The 19,052-nt window shown below is 38.7% G+C and overlaps 1 protein-coding gene across 10 annotated transcripts in view; it reads left to right on the plus strand.

Annotated features, from left to right (window-relative positions):
- Positions 1-19,052, plus strand: part of FMNL2 (formin like 2) — a 268,459-nt gene that overhangs the window by 188,416 nt on the left and 60,991 nt on the right. For all 10 annotated transcript variants that reach the window (XR_003094270.1, XR_003094271.1, XM_025205197.1 and 7 more), the window contains 4 exons: positions 1,407-1,559; positions 15,601-15,709; positions 16,927-17,003; positions 18,680-18,773. Coding sequence is in view for 8 of the 10 variants with exons in the window: in XM_025205197.1 (XP_025060982.1) it covers positions 1,407-1,559; positions 15,601-15,709; positions 16,927-17,003; positions 18,680-18,773 (433 nt within the window). In the remaining 2 variants the exon portion in view is untranslated. The remainder of the gene's footprint in view (positions 1-1,406; positions 1,560-15,600; positions 15,710-16,926; positions 17,004-18,679; positions 18,774-19,052) is intronic.

Genomic DNA, 19,052 nt, shown 5'->3' on the forward strand with positions numbered 1-19,052 from the left:
ATGCAAAATTAGTCCAAAAATGTTAGATCACAGCATACTACCAAGGAAAAATAGATACTTGTTTATATCATTAAGCTTTCAGTTTTTCATTTACTTTTAAGACTATAATCACATCTGTTTTAGCTTTGATTCCCCCCTTAGGGGGACAAAGTGCAACAACTGAACAAATTTAGTTTTATATCAAGATGCATGCCTTTTCCAAAACTTCTTTTAAAATTTAAAACTAAATTTTAAGACCATCTAAAAAGTCAGAGACAATGCCAGAAATAAAACAAAGAACCCCTGACTCCCAGTTATCTGTTCTGAACACTGGGCAATACTTCTAAATAGATATAGGTGACTGTACTATTTAAAGTAATGTAACTTTGGGAAAAAATAATTGCGTGCCAGTGTAAGCCATTGTATCACCATTGTCTTGAATAGAAGTTCAATGACGTATTTTAACTGAGAACCACTTCTCACATACCCACAGGATTTCATGTCATTATTTTCATGCTAAAAGCTGTAACTACAACATAATGTGGTAAGAAAGGGTAGGACTGAGGATTGTATTAGCAATGCAAACTCAGCTGAGGGGAGTCAACACTTTATTTTTAGATTGGATACATACAGATGCATATGACTGTTGCTTAGAAATGAGATTTTTTGATGGACTTGTAATAAAACTAATGAAGGAAAATTACATGTTTAAAAAATGTTGCTAACACTGGAAAAATGGCTCACAGCACAAAGCTATGCCTGTTTAAAGACTTTGTTCCTAAAATTGTACAAGTGCATGCAAGTTAGCTTGCCGAGGTTTTTTCCTTCTCTAACGTGGTAAACATGAGTAATGACCTCAAAAAATGTAAGAGGAACAATCAGCTCTTGCTTGAAATGGCAGAACTTTGGGCGACAAATCAAAAATCAAAGAATATCTGTAATGATTATGGTAATGGATTACATATGTTTGAAGGTTAGCTTTGACTAGCAAGCCAGTATAAATGCTCGGTCACATATTGATGGATGAAACTAAATTAGTGCTCACACAATGTATAGATTTATTAAGATAAAATGAAGACAGCTTTGAGCTTCCCCCTCCTTCCTACAAGGCAGTGTTGTTCATCAACAAATCATCCAATGTTGTATGTATTTTACATTTAAATAGAATAATACATGACTGTTTGATTCTTCCTAAATTATATCCCTGTGTTGTTCTTTCTTCTTTTGTCAAGGTCCAGGTTTGCTGCAAAATGTATTTGAAGCTAGCTCTATGTTCCAGCTGAGGGGAAATTGTTTTGCATTGCTTTCTTTCTTTTTTCTTGTAATCTGCTGGGACCTAGTAAAATCTGCAGATGTTTAACAGGAAGGAAAATGCTATGCACCTCTTTTCTGTGTAAGCCTATATTGGAATTTCTATTTCCTTTCAGTTTTGACTTTGAAAGCTTGGAGAACAATGTAGAAAACTCAATGGATAAATCCAAACCTTGGAGTCGTTCCATTGAAGACCTGCACAGAGGAAGTAACTTACCTTCTCCAGTTGGCAATAGCATTTCCCGGTCTGGCAGGCATTCTACTCTACGGTAAGACCTTTTAATCAGGCAGCAAGATTTACCTAGGAAACAATGGGTGTGCAAGTCAGAAAGATTGCCTTGGTTTTTGAGTTTCAATGATATTTTGTATATTTTGCATCTTTCATTCCTAAGTAGTCTACAGACTTAACTTCCACAGGAAACATGTCACTGTGCTATGAGCTCTGAGATGGAATGAAACAGCAACTGAATAACCTACAACAGCACTATGCCGCAGTTGAGGGATTTGAGAGAGAAATACTGTATGCACTTGCAATAGTAGAGTAAATTAAGCAGGCAGAGTATAATTATTCAAATTACAAGTTGGCTAGTACACTAGGAACAGTATTTCTTCTCTTGCAAGCAGTGCATTTGGGTGTTTACCAGGGCTTTGTGTCTAACTTCTCATTTCAAATGCATCATCTTCCACAGTACCATGCACTCTTAGTACTGTGTAGGAGCAAAAAAGTAAAACCACTTTCCTACTTCAAACCCAGCATCATTTCTGGAAGCGTTGCACATTTTCCTAAGAGTTCTCTCACCAGATTTTGAACACATATTGAACCTGTTTAGTTTGTGGTATCTGACAGAATCATAGCCTGAGAATGGAGAGTTATTTTATGTGCCTTCATGCTGTGCTTAGGAATACTTTTTCATGATTATAAAACATTGGATATTATCCTTAGGTACTAATGTGGTCGGTTGTATGGGTCAAGATGGTGGTAGAATTCAATGGCTTGTTGTTTTCAGTTGTTAAGATTTTGTTAGATAATATTGGGAGGTTGAAGAAATCTTACAAAGCTGGAACCACTACAGGTTTAGTAATTTGTTCTATGTCTGCCATTCAAGGTTCAGTAGTAATTTGACAAGCCAAGCTAATTTTGGGCTCTCTAAGTCCAAGGTCAGCAGATATCAACAATACAGGCTACCACTGCAGTTGGAATGGATCTGAAGTCTGGAAGTTTTAACTGAAGGATTTCAGGAAGTCAAGAGGAAAACAGTGGAGACATGGAATTGGACATAGTTCTTGCTGCAAATATACAAAACTATAAAATGAAGTGCATTTGTATTGACCCACAGGTCAAGGTTTTCCTGAAAATGCAGCAGAGGATACATCTATTTTATTTTGTTTTGTTTTTCTGTACTGAATTATCAGAGGGCAGACAGCCTGGATCACTTAAATCTTTATAAAGTGACTGTCATAGTACTTGATACTTCCGTGTTCCTGAGAAGGTCAGTTACAGAGTGCAAAAATATTTTAAAATAGGCCTTTAAATCAGAATCTAGTGTTTATGGTTTAAGGACATCATTTGAGGCAGAATGTAGTCCTGTTTGACACTAAAAGACATGTGACAGTTAGGTCAGGAATTAAAAATTAAGGGGTGCATTACATGTTTCTTACATTTTTCTCTTCCTTCCTCCTATTCTGTTCTTTCCCTTACCTTTTCCTCCTCCTCCCATACATCTCTTCCCTCCCTATTTTCCAAACCTCCTTGTCCTGTGCTAACATTCCCCTCCTTCACTTTCACACATCTTGCATCCATCTTTCAATATGCCATCAGATTGGTTTCTCTGCCTGAACAGCTTCAGTTCAAACACCGCCAGGGCTGCTTTTCACCCAACTGTCTCTGGAGTGGCTTCACTTTACACTCTGCTGGTGAAGCTTCAAGCCGGAAAACCTCGTAAGTCATGGGTGTAAGATTACACCCAGCCAGATCTGCATAGTGCATGGTAGCAGGTCTAACACTGCTGCCCATGTATTATAATATGATAGCCATATGCCTTCCATGAGGCACTGAGCTAAAAATGAGTTGCGGGTTTCCAGCACTGGAAAAACATGGTTATCACATTATAATTCATATTTGAAAGTGTAGTTTGCTTCTGTAGAGTGGGGTTGGTAAAAAGAAAATAAAAATGTATGTGAAAATGTTTATTGTTCATAATATGATATTATCCTTATTAGATTTATATATAGAACAATAGGTATTGTCCATAATGCTTCCTAATTTACTATGAATAATAATCTGTGGTTCAAACCCTAACTGTTTTTGTACTCAGATTTTGAGGAGAGTTTTATTCAAGTGAGGACAGTGGCCATAAAATGCAATTAATAAAAACAATTTCACTTGCATCAGAAAATGCTGTGGAATTGTAACCTATTAGGGCAAAGCCATTAGCCAGTAATGGTACTCCAGGTACTTTGTCCTGAACATTGGTAGCTGTCTATAGAGTCCGTCAGAATGATGTAGCTTGGGCAGAAACTGTATTTTATGGCAACTGTCTTTCGAACTGGCATATAATCAGAATCAAAGTGATTTATTCCCAAATGCAGACTTTTCTGTGTGGACCTGATCTATGCCCAAGCTTTGGGCAAATTTGCATTTGCATATGAAATCAACAAATGCTGGGAAATATGTTTGGGACAAATGCTGACCTCACTAGTAGCAGTGGAGTCTTCATATCGGCAAATCCCACTGCAGCATCCTGAGAAAAATTTGTCATTGGTGTAAATCCATTATTGTTAATTACACTCTCTTTCTATTCTTTGCTAGTCCCCTCTCTTGTATATGGTAAAGACTATCCTTCAGTTTTCAAATCGTAACTTTAATTAACTTCTTTGCAGTGCTTTTGAATAGCTGCTCTGTGTATTACAATCTCATATTTGTTTCCATAGCAACTGATGTATTTTAAAGAGGAAGAAGCAAAGAGAGTCTGGGGAAGAAAACAAAAATGGAGATAGGCTAAGAAATACATGTTGCTTACATTTAATACATGATAGTCTAATCTGATGTTCCCTGAAGCTTTAATTTTACTTTCTTGGGGTGACAGAATTACTATAATTTGAGAGCCATTTTATATGCATGCCAATTCTCTGTATTCCAAGTCAACTACATAGTGTACTTTGGTTATACTTTGATAAACTTCATTTCTATCATAGGAATACATGGGAGCGTGTCTGACTTAATAATGAGCAAGACTGTCAGGTATTGGCCGTATGCAGAATATGTTTTATTCTGTACATACGAGTATGTATACACATACCTATATTTTATAAGTAAGAGATGGAATTCTGATAGGATTTGGGGGTGAAGGCAGTAGGAAGGAAAGGGGGAGTTTGGGGACACTAGGAGGAGAAATGAGAGCTACTGAGCATAAGATATTATATAAGGAGATGAGCTTATTTATTAGCTCTCATTGTGAGGGATCTGGCTGAGGAACCAACTTCCAGATGAAAGCAAGCAAACACAGAATCAACCCATTTTTGGCAAAACCTACCCCTTCTGTCAGCAAAATGACTCTCATAACACTGAAACCCTTTTTCATTGCTTAGTCCCTACACAGGTACAAAACCTCAAAACTAGAAACACTATCCTAAGCAAAGTTGTGACCTTCTAAAGAAGGTAATACCATAGAGACTCACTCCATGAAGTTCACTATAGACTTGCCTTAATTGTGCTGCATTTTATATGCAAGGGGTTCAGATATTTTGGTAATGAATGATAGGATCGAATACAGATAGATAAGTAGATTGAGGAAGTGGAATAAAAATCAAGCTGTTCGTGAATATGGTGCGTTAGGATTGGTGACCAAGGTCCATGCCTTAATTTAAGCACATAAATTGTCCCATTTAAATCAGTAAGGTTGCTTAGTGGTCTGAGTTACACATGTGTTTAAGTGCCTTGAGAAAATTGAATATTTGTTCATTTTATATACCTCAGTTTGCTGGAGAGGTGTTTTAAACTGTCTATAAAGCATCTGTAAAAGCTCCATGGATAGTTTGTATCTGCGTAGACTCTAGATTTGACTGCTCTGGCTTCAGTTTTATTAAGTCCTGAGGATGTGATTGGCAGTCCCTGTTGGTAGCATTAATAGAGAAGCATGGCCATGGAGACTGAAATAATCTCATAACCACAAAGGTTTTCAGACTGGCAAGACAACTGATGTGAGGAAGAGTGAACTTTCCTCTTCTTCTGTTATCCCAGGTCTCTGGTGTCCAGAAGTGCCAGGTCAGCAGCTTTCATAAGAACTAAATTAATTTACAAAATAGTTGGCAAATATAATCAAAAGAAATGGGTGCACTAGTAGATACATCTCCTGTTATTCAGTGTGGATAAGGGAAGAGTATACAACCTTGGTTGTAATGTATAATCAATAAGCAGCTTACCGTCCTTTTGACTGTTTTTTTTTTTTTTCCATGTGGTGCAGGGTAGTAGATTTGGAAATGCTGGGTCATACATACATCCCCAAAGCAACCATCAGTGCATGTACAAAACCATAAAGTAGCTGAGCCAGATGCGACTCCCTGCCCCTGACAGTAGGAAAATATTATAAACTAGAAGCTTGCACATGGCCAGGTTTTCTCTCTTTTTTACTTTTTCAAAACCAACTTTTTATAGCTTCTCTTTAAAGGCAAGACAGAGGAAATAAAAGAGGAACCATATGAATTTAATTACTAGAAAAAATATACCATCAGTGACATAATCTCTGACCTGCAGCAGAAAGGAAATCAAAACCAACAATGTATTCAAATGCTCAAATCAACTGAACATTTGGTAACAAGAAATGAAATTAAAGCAATGGAAGATCAGGCCATAATCTCATCTACCCAAGTTTGGCACAGTTCTTCTAAGTGAAATGTAGAGTTACTGCCAATGAGTCCTGCCACTAGAAACAACATAGAGCAGTGCTGCAGTTGCCAGTAACTAGAAAAGCAGATTAATCAATATTCTGGTGCACAGAGTCAGAGTAAGAGAGTTCAGGTACTAAAACCATCTTTAGTCCATAGTCCTTATGTCTGTGTGAGGGAAGAAGAATTAGGTATAAATGAAAGGCAAAATGTCATTCTTTAATGTGCACCCTGAATATTTGCACTATGTATTTTTACAGCATATTCTGTACTTGCCTTTTATCCTGAACATCGATGAAAATGCTGAGAGTGCTGAGAGCAGAATACTTAATAGTGAAGGCAGGGGGAAAGCAAGGGATAGTGCCTGAAAGAAAAATCTAAAGCATTGAATAAAATGTGTAGAATAGGAAAGGAGTAAGCCTAGGTCTGTATCAGAACCCTCAGGACTGGAAATCTCTCTGACTTTGGGCACAGAGGTGGACTTGATAACTTCCTTTAGCTGCTTTAGCTTTTCCATATTTTTTGACTGGCTGTAGAAAGCTTTGTTTCTAGAGAAGTCAAAACAAACATTTGTCTATTCTGTTTAGCTGCAGTTTTTGCCAGGCCTCATAACTTTTGACTACAGATGGTGTTTAACTCCCATAAATATCTTCCCCTTTTTCAAAAGAGATGAATGTAGGAGATTAAATGTCAGCCTTTTAAGATCCAGCTTTTCAAATGTGTTCACTAACACAAGGATTTGATCAGACATCTAGAAAGATACCAGAATCAGTAAGGGAGTGGAAGAGGGGATCTCTCAATTATGCAGACATTTTCCAAGTAGTTTCTGAGTGTGTATCAGATTTTTACACTGCAGGCAATGAAGGACTACAGTAATCACTAAGAGTAATAATAATAGTAATAATAAAAAGAGTAATAATAATTCAGAATAATTTTGCTCTTCGGATTTTTTTTATTTTTTTTTTTGCACTCCAAGAAGCCTAAAATGATGGATTCTGGCTTCATTCACCAAGTCATGCTTTATTAGCATTAGGGGACTTGTTGCCATATGTTACAGCTGACAGAAATCTGTAGGTGCTTCAAGAGACCCTGGAAATGAAGATGATACGCTGGATACTGAAGAGTTTTCCTTTAGTGGCACAATTGGGATAATTGTGATTTTTGTAATTGTGATTTTTACCATTAAAATGTTGCTTGTCCTTTCACTCCTGGGAACTGACATCAGAGAATGACAGAAAAGATTGCTCCATGACTACAAACAACTTCTAGCATTATATTGCAGCTTTTCCCCACTTTTTTGACAAACATGCATTCTCAAGGGAAAAAAATAGCTGTATCTTACCTCTCTATTCAGGTTCAATTGAGGGCTTTAAAAGGAAGGTCTATAGTTGTATTGATTTCCTTTTTGTCACAGTGAGCTATGCATTACATTTTATTCCTATTCATTACAGATCCCTAGCCCTAGGTAGCATATTATGAACGATTTATCTGTAGTTACTATCTGCATTATAGAGTCAACCCAAGTGATTGGCCCTTGGGTCTCCCAACTTCCAGTATTTTCAGAGTCTATACCTTAAAACTTAAGGTTAAGGTTTGCCAAATAATTACCGACTTTAAAGAGAACCTGTGTCTTCTGTTTTTAGCAAAGCTGGAACTGGTTTTGGGTTACTGTGAGCTTGATGCATGTTTTTACATCCAAATCCAGATAAAACTCACTAGGTTTGACTGTTTTGTTTTATATTTTAAGTTCCTTGTATCCCAAAACACACGAGCTACAAAGTCATGCAATTTGAAAGCAAAGAAAAGACTTGCCTATGTTCCTGAAATCTAAAACTGCCCAGATCAAACTAGTTTTCCTAAGAATCATTTTGGTTAGCCCTCCATAGCTCAGCACTCATTTGACACTCATCTGTCATGTAAGCTCCTGTTTCTTTCTCTTCTGGTAGCATAAACAAATGCAGTGATGGGATTTTTGCAGGAACAAAGTGTGCTGTTTTCATTTTCTTGCATGGTGAATTCCCAAGTCAGTTAAGGAAGTTTTCCATGATGCTGAGATGGCTTACTTATTCGGTTTCATAGAACTTGATTGGAAAAAGATTTTGCTTTTATATCCTTTTGGAAGGTATGTGGCAGTCCTGCAAAACCTGACTTTTTCCTTGCAAAGACTTTTTTTTCCTTTCCTATGAGGGCTGGCTTACCAGTCACTTGCACATGGCATCAGGAAGCTCTTGGAATTTTCAGATAGAATGAACTGCAGACTGGTATATTCTGAAGGCTTTGTATCCATTTCCTGTTAAATAGAAACCAATTTCCTACTATAATTCTCCAGAGATGGAGAAAGGTGTTGAAACTCAAGGAAGAGGCTTGGTGAAATAGAATTAAGGTAGTCCTAAGCTGTTGTCATCATCTTTTATTTGCAGTAGTACCTGGGGACCACAGTCTGGACTGGAACCTCATTGTATTAGATGCTGTCACCTTGGGAGGAAAAACCTACAGCATCCTTATAGGCTTGGCAGTGCTATGCTGGCTAGCACTATGGAAAAAAGAGACTTGGGGGTCATCATCGACCACAAGATGAACATGAGCCTTCAATACAATGCTGCGGCTAGTAAAGCGAGCAAAATGCTGGCTTGCATCCATAGATGCTTCTCGAGCAAATCCCAGGACGTCATTCTCCCATTGTACTTGGCCTTGGTGAGGCCGCAGCTGGAGCGAGTACTGCGTCCAGTTTTGGGCCCCACAATTCAAAAAGGATGTGGAGAAGCTTGAGAGAGTCCAGAGAAGAGCCACACACATGATCAGAGGTCAGGAAAACAGACCTTACGACAACAGGCTGAGAGCCATGGGACTCTTTAGCTTGGAAAAGCGCAGGCTCAGGGGTGATCTGGTGGCCACCTATAAGTTTATCAGGGGTGACCACCAGTATCTGGGGGAACGTTTGTTCACCAGAGCGCCCCAAGGGATGACGACTAGGTCAAATGGTCATAAACTACTACAAGACCGTTTCAGGCTGGACATAAGGAAGAATTTCTTTATTGTCCGAGCCCTCAAAGTCTGGAATAGCCTGCCACCAGAGGTGGTTCAAGCACCTACATTGAACACCTTCAAGAGAAAATTGGATGCTCATTTTGCTGGGATCCTATGAACCCAGCTGACTTCCTGCCCTTCGGGCAGGGGGCTGGACTCGATGATCTTCCGGGGTCCCTTCCAGCCCTAATGTCTATGAAATCTATGAAATACAACAAATAAATTTGAGGATCTTGAATAGTAACAGTAAACTAGTCACAATTTGATCAGTGTGTTTTTTATTCCTGAAATATACAGAGGGTGATGGAAAAAAAGGCTACCAAAATCAGTGTGACCCTTTTTCTCTGCACACACCAGCTGTGCAGACAGGTGAAATCTAAAAATAGCTACAAAAATCAGTATGATCATTTCTTTCTATGTGCAACAGCTGTACAGACAGGGGTAATAGACAAATATTAAAAAATCAGTGTGAACCTTTTTAATGTAGTGACTGTATAGATAGGAGAAATCAAATATATGGTCTCCAAAAACAAGCCTAGTGAGTTATATTTTACCATAATACCTTTACAGTTCTTAAAGGAAAATGTAGCATTTGGTGGCATGAGAGCACAGGTATAGCCAATGTTTGCAATTTTACTGTAAAACTTGTGAGAGATAATATTTTTCTTAAAATCATGGGTCTTATAGTCATGTTGTTTTACAAGAAAAAAAACCCCTTGAACATAACACTCAAACAGTCAGAAATCAGAATGCAAATACAAAGTATTATTTTTCAAAATGTCCTTTTCTGTAAGGTGGTCTTTTTACTTTTAAGCCATTTTCATCAGAGTTGGCTTGAAAATTACCATATTTACTTGATTAGAAGACTACTTTTTTCCCCTGTATTTAACATCGTATGGGGGAAGCCCCTCACCTTACAGTCGAGCATGAAGAAGTAGGGGGACAGGTAGCTCGTGTGTCTCCAGCTTCAACCAGGGTTGGGGCTGGAGCTGGAACTGGAGCTTGGCGCCACTGCTGCTGCCTGCCCCACTTCCCCCACTGCCTCTACATGCCTTGCCATACCTCTCCTGTGGCCCCCATTCCCCTGGGAGACTATCTCCCCTCCGCCCCCCTCTCTCTTCCTCTGCCACATTCCTCCTTACCTTTGCTCCACGCTGGCAGGCTCCAACCTGGCCCTGTAGCGACAGAGCCAGCACCCTGCCGCTGCTGCTATGGGGCCAGTCTGAAACAACAGTGCTGGCTCCATAGGCCTGGGCCAGAGCCATGCTCCATTTAGCAGGCATGAACCTGGTGGCGCAGAGCAAAGGTGGGCAATAACTGAGGGGCAGATGGGAACAGAGACTTCGGGTGTGGGGCAGGGGGAGAGGAAGGGGGGACAGGGACCTGAGGCTGCCTGTTGCAGAAGTAGCATGGAGGAGGGAGGAGAAGGGAACAGGGGAAGGGGGAATCGGGGCATCCTGAGGCTGCGGGGCGGGGGCGGTAGTGGGGGGGAGGGGAGACGCGCACAATGGAGGGTAAGTGGTGGGGCAGGCATTGGGGGGCAAGCTGTCTGCTTCTCTTACTGCATGCTCCACCACCTACAAACTGCCTGCCCCTACCACCTGCTCCCCCTGCCTGCCCTACCACATGCCCCCCCCATACCTTCTCCACTATCTGTCCCCCACTACCTTTCTCATTACTGCCCACCTCATCACCTCTCCCCCAACCACCTGCAGTAGTGGAAGGGAAAGTGGGGGACGGACACATTTAAGATTATCTTCCAATAATTAGATTTCATACATGGAAACTGTTAATACATTTTTTTGTGTGTAGGTCTAATTATTGGGGTATTGGCTTACATTCAGGGTCATCAAACAGATATGGTAGTTCAATATAACTTGACTTGTGTGCTATTACTAGTGCTTATTCGGCACTATCATAATGATTAAAGGTAAGAAAATGCCCAGGTATAACTATTAGATGTATTTAGCTATTAGCTGAACTGATCTGGATCATTTGGCTGCTGAGAATAGCTGTAAAAGATAAGAACTAAACCAATTGTCAGACTTATTAGGTCTTCTTTTGAGCTAACAGAGATTAATTTCTTGTAAAAAATTAATTCAATGACATATTGCCATCTCCACTTGCTAAAATGGAACTGAAAATGAAAAATAATATTAACTGTGATATCTTGGCTAGGGGAATATTTAGGGCTTAGAAACACTTTGTTGGGTTTCTTGGTCTTTTGGTTTTCGTTGGACAATTTTCATACTGATTTCTGTTCCTTAAGAAAGAACTTTAATTAATATTTAATTTACTAGTTTTATGACAATATTACTGAAGAAGTAAAAAATACAAAGGGAAGAAAGGAACAAAAATACATGTTGTAGGCTAAACAGATTATATATGGCTTTTGTTGGGCTAGCTGTATGATTATTGTTTTGAAAGGTACCAGCCAGCGTTAGATAACCCAGAAGCTTGTTCGCAGTTGCATTCAAGTTGTGGTTTGAGAAAAACAACCACAACTTTTAAAATTAAAGTGCTAAGTATACTAATACCAAGATCTGAATTTCTTTTTCTCTATGAATGTGTTCCACCTATCAAACAAGAACTATGTTCTAATTTGTAAAAGCTGTAATGCCAAGTGTGAAGTCACTTGCGTGTGTTTTGAAGCTTTCTGTTTTACCTACCCAACTAGTTGGGTTTCACCCCTGAATTCCGTTTTTCTCCAAGGGAGCTTCTTACTGTATAAGGAATGTAAACAGTTTTCAATCTCTTAATAGCACATTAGTAATATCATGAAAGTACTTTGGTATCCCCTAACAGTGTAAAGGACTGATTTTAATGAAGACAGTGTAATGGAGGACAAAACATATGTACAGAAGTGGGCCAGGAATACACTAGTAGTAGAAGTGCGTCCGTTGTGAACTGCTCAAACACCCAGGCCTTCTATTCTGTGCATTGCATACAAGGGATGTGGAGCCAGCCCCCGGGAAGATGCTTTCTCTGCTGTAACAGCCTCTCAGTTTTAAACTGTACAAATAGATTACACTGATTTTGCCTCGTTTTCAACAGTAGTAGTCTGCTCTGTGTGCAGTGATCAAGAGCTAAGGGGACATAAGGTATTAACGGCACAGAATGTATTGTAGGAAGCAGGACTTGAGCAACTTTTGTTGTAAGTACTGCATATAGGAATACAGAACATACACCTATAACCATGTGATCACCTGACTTCCTTATTGCATACGCAGTCAGGAGCAGCATGAGTAGCACAGAGAAGGGTTGCTGCATTATGGATGGAGCAAACAACCCACCTTCCACACGAGAATACACAGTGTGCACAAAAAATACGCTACTATCTGAGTCCTGCTGCCAGAGTAGAATGCAAGAGTGAATGCACCAAATTTAGTCAATCTGCCTGTCAGATGGACTTAAGCTTTGATGTGGTACACATGTCTAATATGCTAACATAAACCTTTCTAAAACCATCTGCCAGTCCTTGGGGTCAAAAGTTTCTTCCATCTTCTCTGTCTGCAAGCTGGCATGCAGTTCTCACTCCAAGGGACTGTCACTGCAAGTCTGACCCATATCTAGCTGTGCTGTATTTTTCTTTCATTACTTCTGGATGTTTTTTATTTAAAATGGCTGCTAAATACTTTATTGATGCTGAGCAGTCTTGCTAGCTCTTCTTTATCTCCCTAAGATGGCAGAAAGTACCCCTTATCTTCACAGGGTGCTCTCCCACCTTGCTGCTGGAGACTGATTTTTACTGTCTGGGTTTGAGTCTGCTTTCACTTATGCTAGTATAAATCAGGTATAGCTATTTTGGAGAGGAGTCAAAATGGCTCAGGGATAGCCTGGAGCAAATCGGTTGGTTTTCCCCTGTGGGATGGATGGAGGAAGTATGCTCCTTATAACCTGCAATCCCTCCAGCACCATTGACACTAGCATTGCATTGATGTAATGAACACAAAAGCTGCTTACAGATTCCCCCCCCTCCCCAACTGCACTTTACCGGAAGAAGCAGCATGTTAGCTTGACTTGGCTCTGCAGCATCTGTATAGATTGGGAACTTCAGCAGGGCTTTTTGGTGCTTTTATCTAATAGCTGATTCAATCAACTATTAGATAGAAGTGCCGAAAAAGCCCCACTAAAGCATCTGATCTATACAGATGCTGGGTGAGCCAGTTCCAGCTAATGTGCTGCCTCTTTTGGGCATTCATTGGGCTTGGTGCAGGAACATGTGGAATTTAAAGTAAAGCGCCTTTTTTTTTAAATGTCTGTATGAACAATGAAAAAATAGACTTCACTGAGGTCAGTGGAGTTACACTAGCATAAATCTTGGCTGAGATCCCCCTCTTGGATCTTTTAAACTCTGGTCTGCAGTGGCAACATATGATAAACAATATTTCTAACATCATCCCTTAGACAACATCCTCTTTGCATTTGGAGAACTGAACTTGCTTTATACAGGATATTGGTCTGATTGGCAGATCTAGAGTCTCATGTCAATATAGGCAGTTCTCGGACTTATGACACAATTGGTTCCTGAAAACCATGTCTTAAGTCGAAACGTGGTAACTTGGAACCGTTTTTCCCATAGGAAACAATGTTATAAATGGGGGATTGGTTCCTGAACCAAGGCCCGATACCCTATTTTCACCAAAAATAACCCAGGATTTTGTACTCCATCAATTATAGACAAGTAATATAGCTACACTAATGTATTTATATTGTAAATAGCAATCATATTGATTTGGAAGGGCTTCTTTGAGGTGACTTTGCTGGACTTTCTGAAGGGTCTTGGTTGGACTTTTTGAAGGGTTCTTGGCTGGAGTCTTCTCAGGAGTCTTGGCTTCATGTTTTTCTGGAGTCTTGTCTGCTTTATTAAAGAAAGTGTCCAAGGAAGTTTGGACAGATGTTCTCCAGGGAGATGGGCAATGCAGCAAACTTGTTTGTTGGCATGGCATGGTGTTGGATCAAGCATTGTAAAGTCAAAACTAATGTCAGAATGTTGAAACAGGGTGTCAATTTATAAATGTTGTAAGTGTGAAATGTTGTAACTCAACACGTAAGTCAAGGACTGCCTGTACCAGTATGTTGCAGTAATTGACAGTCCTTTTCAAATGTTCTAATTACCTTTTCAATTCCTAAATTGACTCATATTTGATGGAAGAATGTATTTGTATTTATTGTACAACACTTGCTTATTTTTTATGACTAGTTTCTGAGACTTGCCTATGTCTAGAGTCTGGTGTCTCATGAAGAACTGAAATTTGTGTTTCAATAACCTGTGTCAAATGTGAGAAATGTAAAGATGTTCCTATTATTTGTTTCATGTAGTTACCATGACTTTTGGTTAGTTTTCCAGATTCATAGTATAATAAAAATAACTTGTCTTTCTGTTCTGGAGGAAGCTTTCCCCCCAGATTGTAGGACAATTTCAAAGTTTCATCTTTTTTAAAAGAACCTAATCCCAACTATTGTACCAGCAACAGAGGAAGTCAAATTCTGCCCTTATATATGCTCAGCCTAATAGAAATCTATCTGGCCATGTAAAATACTACAGGTAGAATAATGTGAAGCAGCGTAGAACAGGTGAAACAAATCGGAAATAGTAGCGAGCAGATATTTCTTTTCTTGTTATATCTCCATCAAAGATGCTGTCTGACATTAGGAGAGTGACATTGTACAGCATTTGGCTCACATTAGGTGTTAAAGAAGGGATGGCAGGTTCAAGAATGCGTGTGGATTGAATATGTGGTTTTGCTAGGCCTGAAGTAATGCGGCGGTGATTAACAGATCACTCTGACAATGTCTTGTGATGTAGTGCTAAGGTTTGGAGAGACGCCGAGATATCAGAGCACAAAAAATAGCAGTAAACTAAAGCCTTCACTGCTTCACTTGTTCCATAGATAGGTCTGCTTTCTTGTTGCCTCCATTCACCTCAGGAGATGTATAATAGATACTTAATAAGAGCAGCAATATTTGAGCCACAGGAGTTCTCATTTAGAAGACTGATTTTCCAGCCCTTGCTCAAGTGAACTTTCCTTCCATCTCTTTCTGAGAAGTCCCACTGAAGTCAATAGAATTTCTTACATTAAGATGTGATGGAAATAAGTCTCAACGTACTACTGTTGCATCAAAAAGTATCATATAATGTCAGATGAACTTAATTGCAATCTCCCGTGCAAGCAGCTGAGGAGAATGTGCTATATAAGCAACATGTGATATAAGACTTAAAATGTAAAGGTGAGGTTTCTGTGCTTCCTCACCCTGCCTTGCATGGAACGTTTATAGTCAGTTGATTGTAGATTGCACTGGAGTAGGAAATGATGGAGAAAAATTCTTTCTTCCATGCTTTTACTACCTAAAAAGTTGAGCTATGCAACTGTTAAAATTCTGTTCTTTTCTTTGCAGGTATAATACCTTGCCTAGCAGAAGAACACTAAAAAATTCAAGATTAGTGAGTAAAAAAGACGATGTTCATGTCTGCATCATGTGTTTACGTGCCATTATGAATTACCAGGTGCTTGTCTTTCTATTATTTTTATCAGCTAATTAACTTACTAGATAACTAATTTACTGGGGAGGGAGGAGAAGGTAGGTATACATTTTAAGATATACAAGTTTTAAAAGCTGAATTCTCATTCAGTTAGGCAGCACATTCTGCATGTTATTGTCATTGTTTATCAACCATATAGAATGTATTTGATTTTCGACACAGTTCTTTTTAACAATACTGACAAACTAGGCCAAATTCTGTACTCAGTTACATGGTGTAGTTCCCATTAATGGGGCAAGATTCCTGTAACAGATCAGAATTTGACCCAATATGTAGACTTAAAATATGGGAAGTTTAATGGGGATTATATAGAAGAGGTAGAATCTTATGCAAATGGAAAATTGTGTGAAATGTTATATGAGCTTACAACAAAGCAATAACAAAATTGCAAAGGAAAAAGTAAGTTAGACTAACATTAATCTTCATTGCAGAATTTCCTCAGTATGATGTTGTGGTCATACAGCACATTCTAGTGGCTTCAGAGATTCAGGATTTTCATGAAAATAATGACCATTTACAATTATGTGCTTCCAAAACAGAGCTTCTCATGAGCATCCTCTTTGTTTTGCCATGTACAGCCTGTTTCCAGCACACATGGCTAAATTCTGTTTTTGATTATATTAATGTCAATGGGATTTACTGGAGTATTTGAAGTCAATGAAGTTATTCCAGATTTATATCCATCTAATAGAAATCCTCAGCTGGTATAAATTTGTCTAGTGTCATACGTCTCTAATAGGAAAGGTGTGGCTAAAGATCTGTTTGTCATCATGTAGAGGTGTGTGTACATTAGAATGCAGATTCTGTATATTTGAATGGAAATATCGCTGTGAAGGGAAAATGACACAGATGGAAAACAAAGTTCAAAATAAGAGGGGAAAATAGAAGGAAAAAGAAAGGGAAGAGGGAATGGCAGTGATACAACAGAAAGTTTGGGAGGATCTGTGTTTGTTAGCTGACTCACAGCCAAACCAAGAGTATTTTTCACACTGCTGGGGGAAGAATAGTTGGTATGTATCATATTAAATGTGCTGACTGATACTGTAAATTTGACCAAGTTTTGTTTGACATAGTATGCTAAGGAAGACTGCCAGATCTGGTCATAGATTTATAATTTACTGGAATTTTTAAAATCATAATTGAAGTTTGAAAACTGAAACAATTTCTCCTTCCCATTTCAGTATGGATTTAATATGGTCATGTCACATCCACACGCTGTTAATGAAATTGCCCTGAGTCTGAACAACAAGAATCCCAGGTAAGGTACACTTGCTCTGGGGGATTTGAGAAGTAAATACATACAGAATACACTGCATTTGTGATAGTTTTTGAAGACACTTTTACATGTGGGGATTTTTTTGCACCAGTAAAAACAAATGTAATTAACCCTTCAATATGTATGCACTAAAAAGGCATGTTGGAACTAGATGTGCTTATTATAGTAATCACTGATAAATTACTGCACTAAAATAATCTAGTAAAGCTGTAGCTGGTTTGTGCATAGTAGAGGTTAACAGTGTTGTGGGCTTTTAATTTAGGGTAGTTATACTACAGCTAGGGGTGAAATGCTGACACTGTTGAAGTCAACGGGCGATATGACATTGAAATCAGCAGTTCCAGAATTTCATCTGAGGCTTCTTGAACTGAAAGACTGTAGACTGTTAGAATTGTGTGGATTATTTGTAAGTGAGCATCATTACTACTTCTTAAATGGAAAGGTTCTTAGATGATAAACTCTTTGGGCATTTGTACACATGCATGCGCCGCAGCAGCAGACGCTTTGAAAAGCATCCGGCGCTGCAGGGCAAGCAGTTGTATAAGCAGTGAAATGCACGTCAGTACTGAGAAAATGATGGTGTACGGTTTTGAACTAAAACACATCAGAGGCGCTTCACTTCAAAAGTGCTCCACTGCCATTTTGTGCATGGTGATACACATTTTGCTACTTATACAACTGCATGCGGCGCAGTGCAGTTCACCTCAGCTCAGAAGCAGCAGATCTCTGATGCATTATGGGATGGAAATGTATGTATATAAATGCCCCTTAAGACAGTAGCTGTCCTTTATTCCATGTTTGTAACATGCTTGACACAATAGGCATTCATTCTTAGTTGGGCCCTAAGCACTATAACCCACTCATCTTTATCATTGCATCCATTGCTTCTTTCCAAATATGCTCTTCCTATACCCAGTTACCATGAGTTGGATCCTCAGAAATTCCAGATTCTGCAGATTATTTGCCTGTCTATTGAAACCAAACTTGAAACATTATTTTAGTTTATAAAAGGTAAAACTGAATGAAATGTGACAGTACCTTGACCAAAGCAGTGGGATTTTGTTGATGTTATGCTCCCTTTTTAGAATAAAAGGCTTTGAAATGTTTTTCTCATAGAAGCTGTGGCTCCCCTTCTCTTCTTTTAGTTAAATTTAGGGTATGAAATGCATATACTATGCAAGTGAGGCTCCATTGTGTTGAAGAAAAATCCAACCAATGATTTCTGTGAATGATATACTTTAATTTGACAAACCAATTTCTTTTAAAATGTCTACAAAAGTATTGTCTCCTGGAATAGAAATTATGGGAGACTGATATTAACATTTATATCATCAGATCTATATAATGGATATCAGAGTTTCCTTGAAATTTCAGAACCATGATTTGCAATTTGTTATTGGTAAACATTTAAATAAGAAAAAACTTCAAAGATGGAGACTTGAAGTACATGATCCTAAGAGGTTCATTTCTTTGATCTGAATATACTCGACATCTTTCTGCCTGCAGGATCAGGTTATTGAAGTAGTTAAAAATTAAAAATATCTGAGCATAAATAAATGCATCCCACCTGTCAGTATCATCCCACCCATCTTGCAAATGAGGGAGAAGCTGATTCATCACATTTTGGTAATTGATTATTGTGTTTCCTTTCCTAACAGAACAAAAGCCCTCGTCTTAGAACTGTTAGCAGCTGTTTGTCTTGTCAGAGGAGGCCATGAAATCATTTTATCTGCCTTTGATAACTTTAAGGAGGTAGGTTGTTCTGTTTCATCAGAATCCATGGTGCGTGCCCATAGCTCTTTTAGAGCACCCATCTCAGTTTCTGATTAAGAGGCTTTATGGTTTACCTTCATTTTCCCTAGTATGGAGAGCCTTTATTTTTTTCCATAAACAGAGATACAGTAAAATTAACAGAGGCACGATTTTGGAATTAATCTCTGCCATTCTCCCTATGTTTGCAACCTTAACTTTGTAAGAACAAACAAACCCTAATTGCCAGCATAGTTTTTATAAACAGAGCTATGCAGGAAT

The sequence above is a fragment of the Alligator sinensis genome, unplaced genomic scaffold, assembly GCF_000455745.1.
Source record: "Alligator sinensis unplaced genomic scaffold, ASM45574v1 scaffold61_2, whole genome shotgun sequence".
In the NCBI taxonomy this organism is placed as follows: Eukaryota; Metazoa; Chordata; order Crocodylia; family Alligatoridae; genus Alligator; species Alligator sinensis.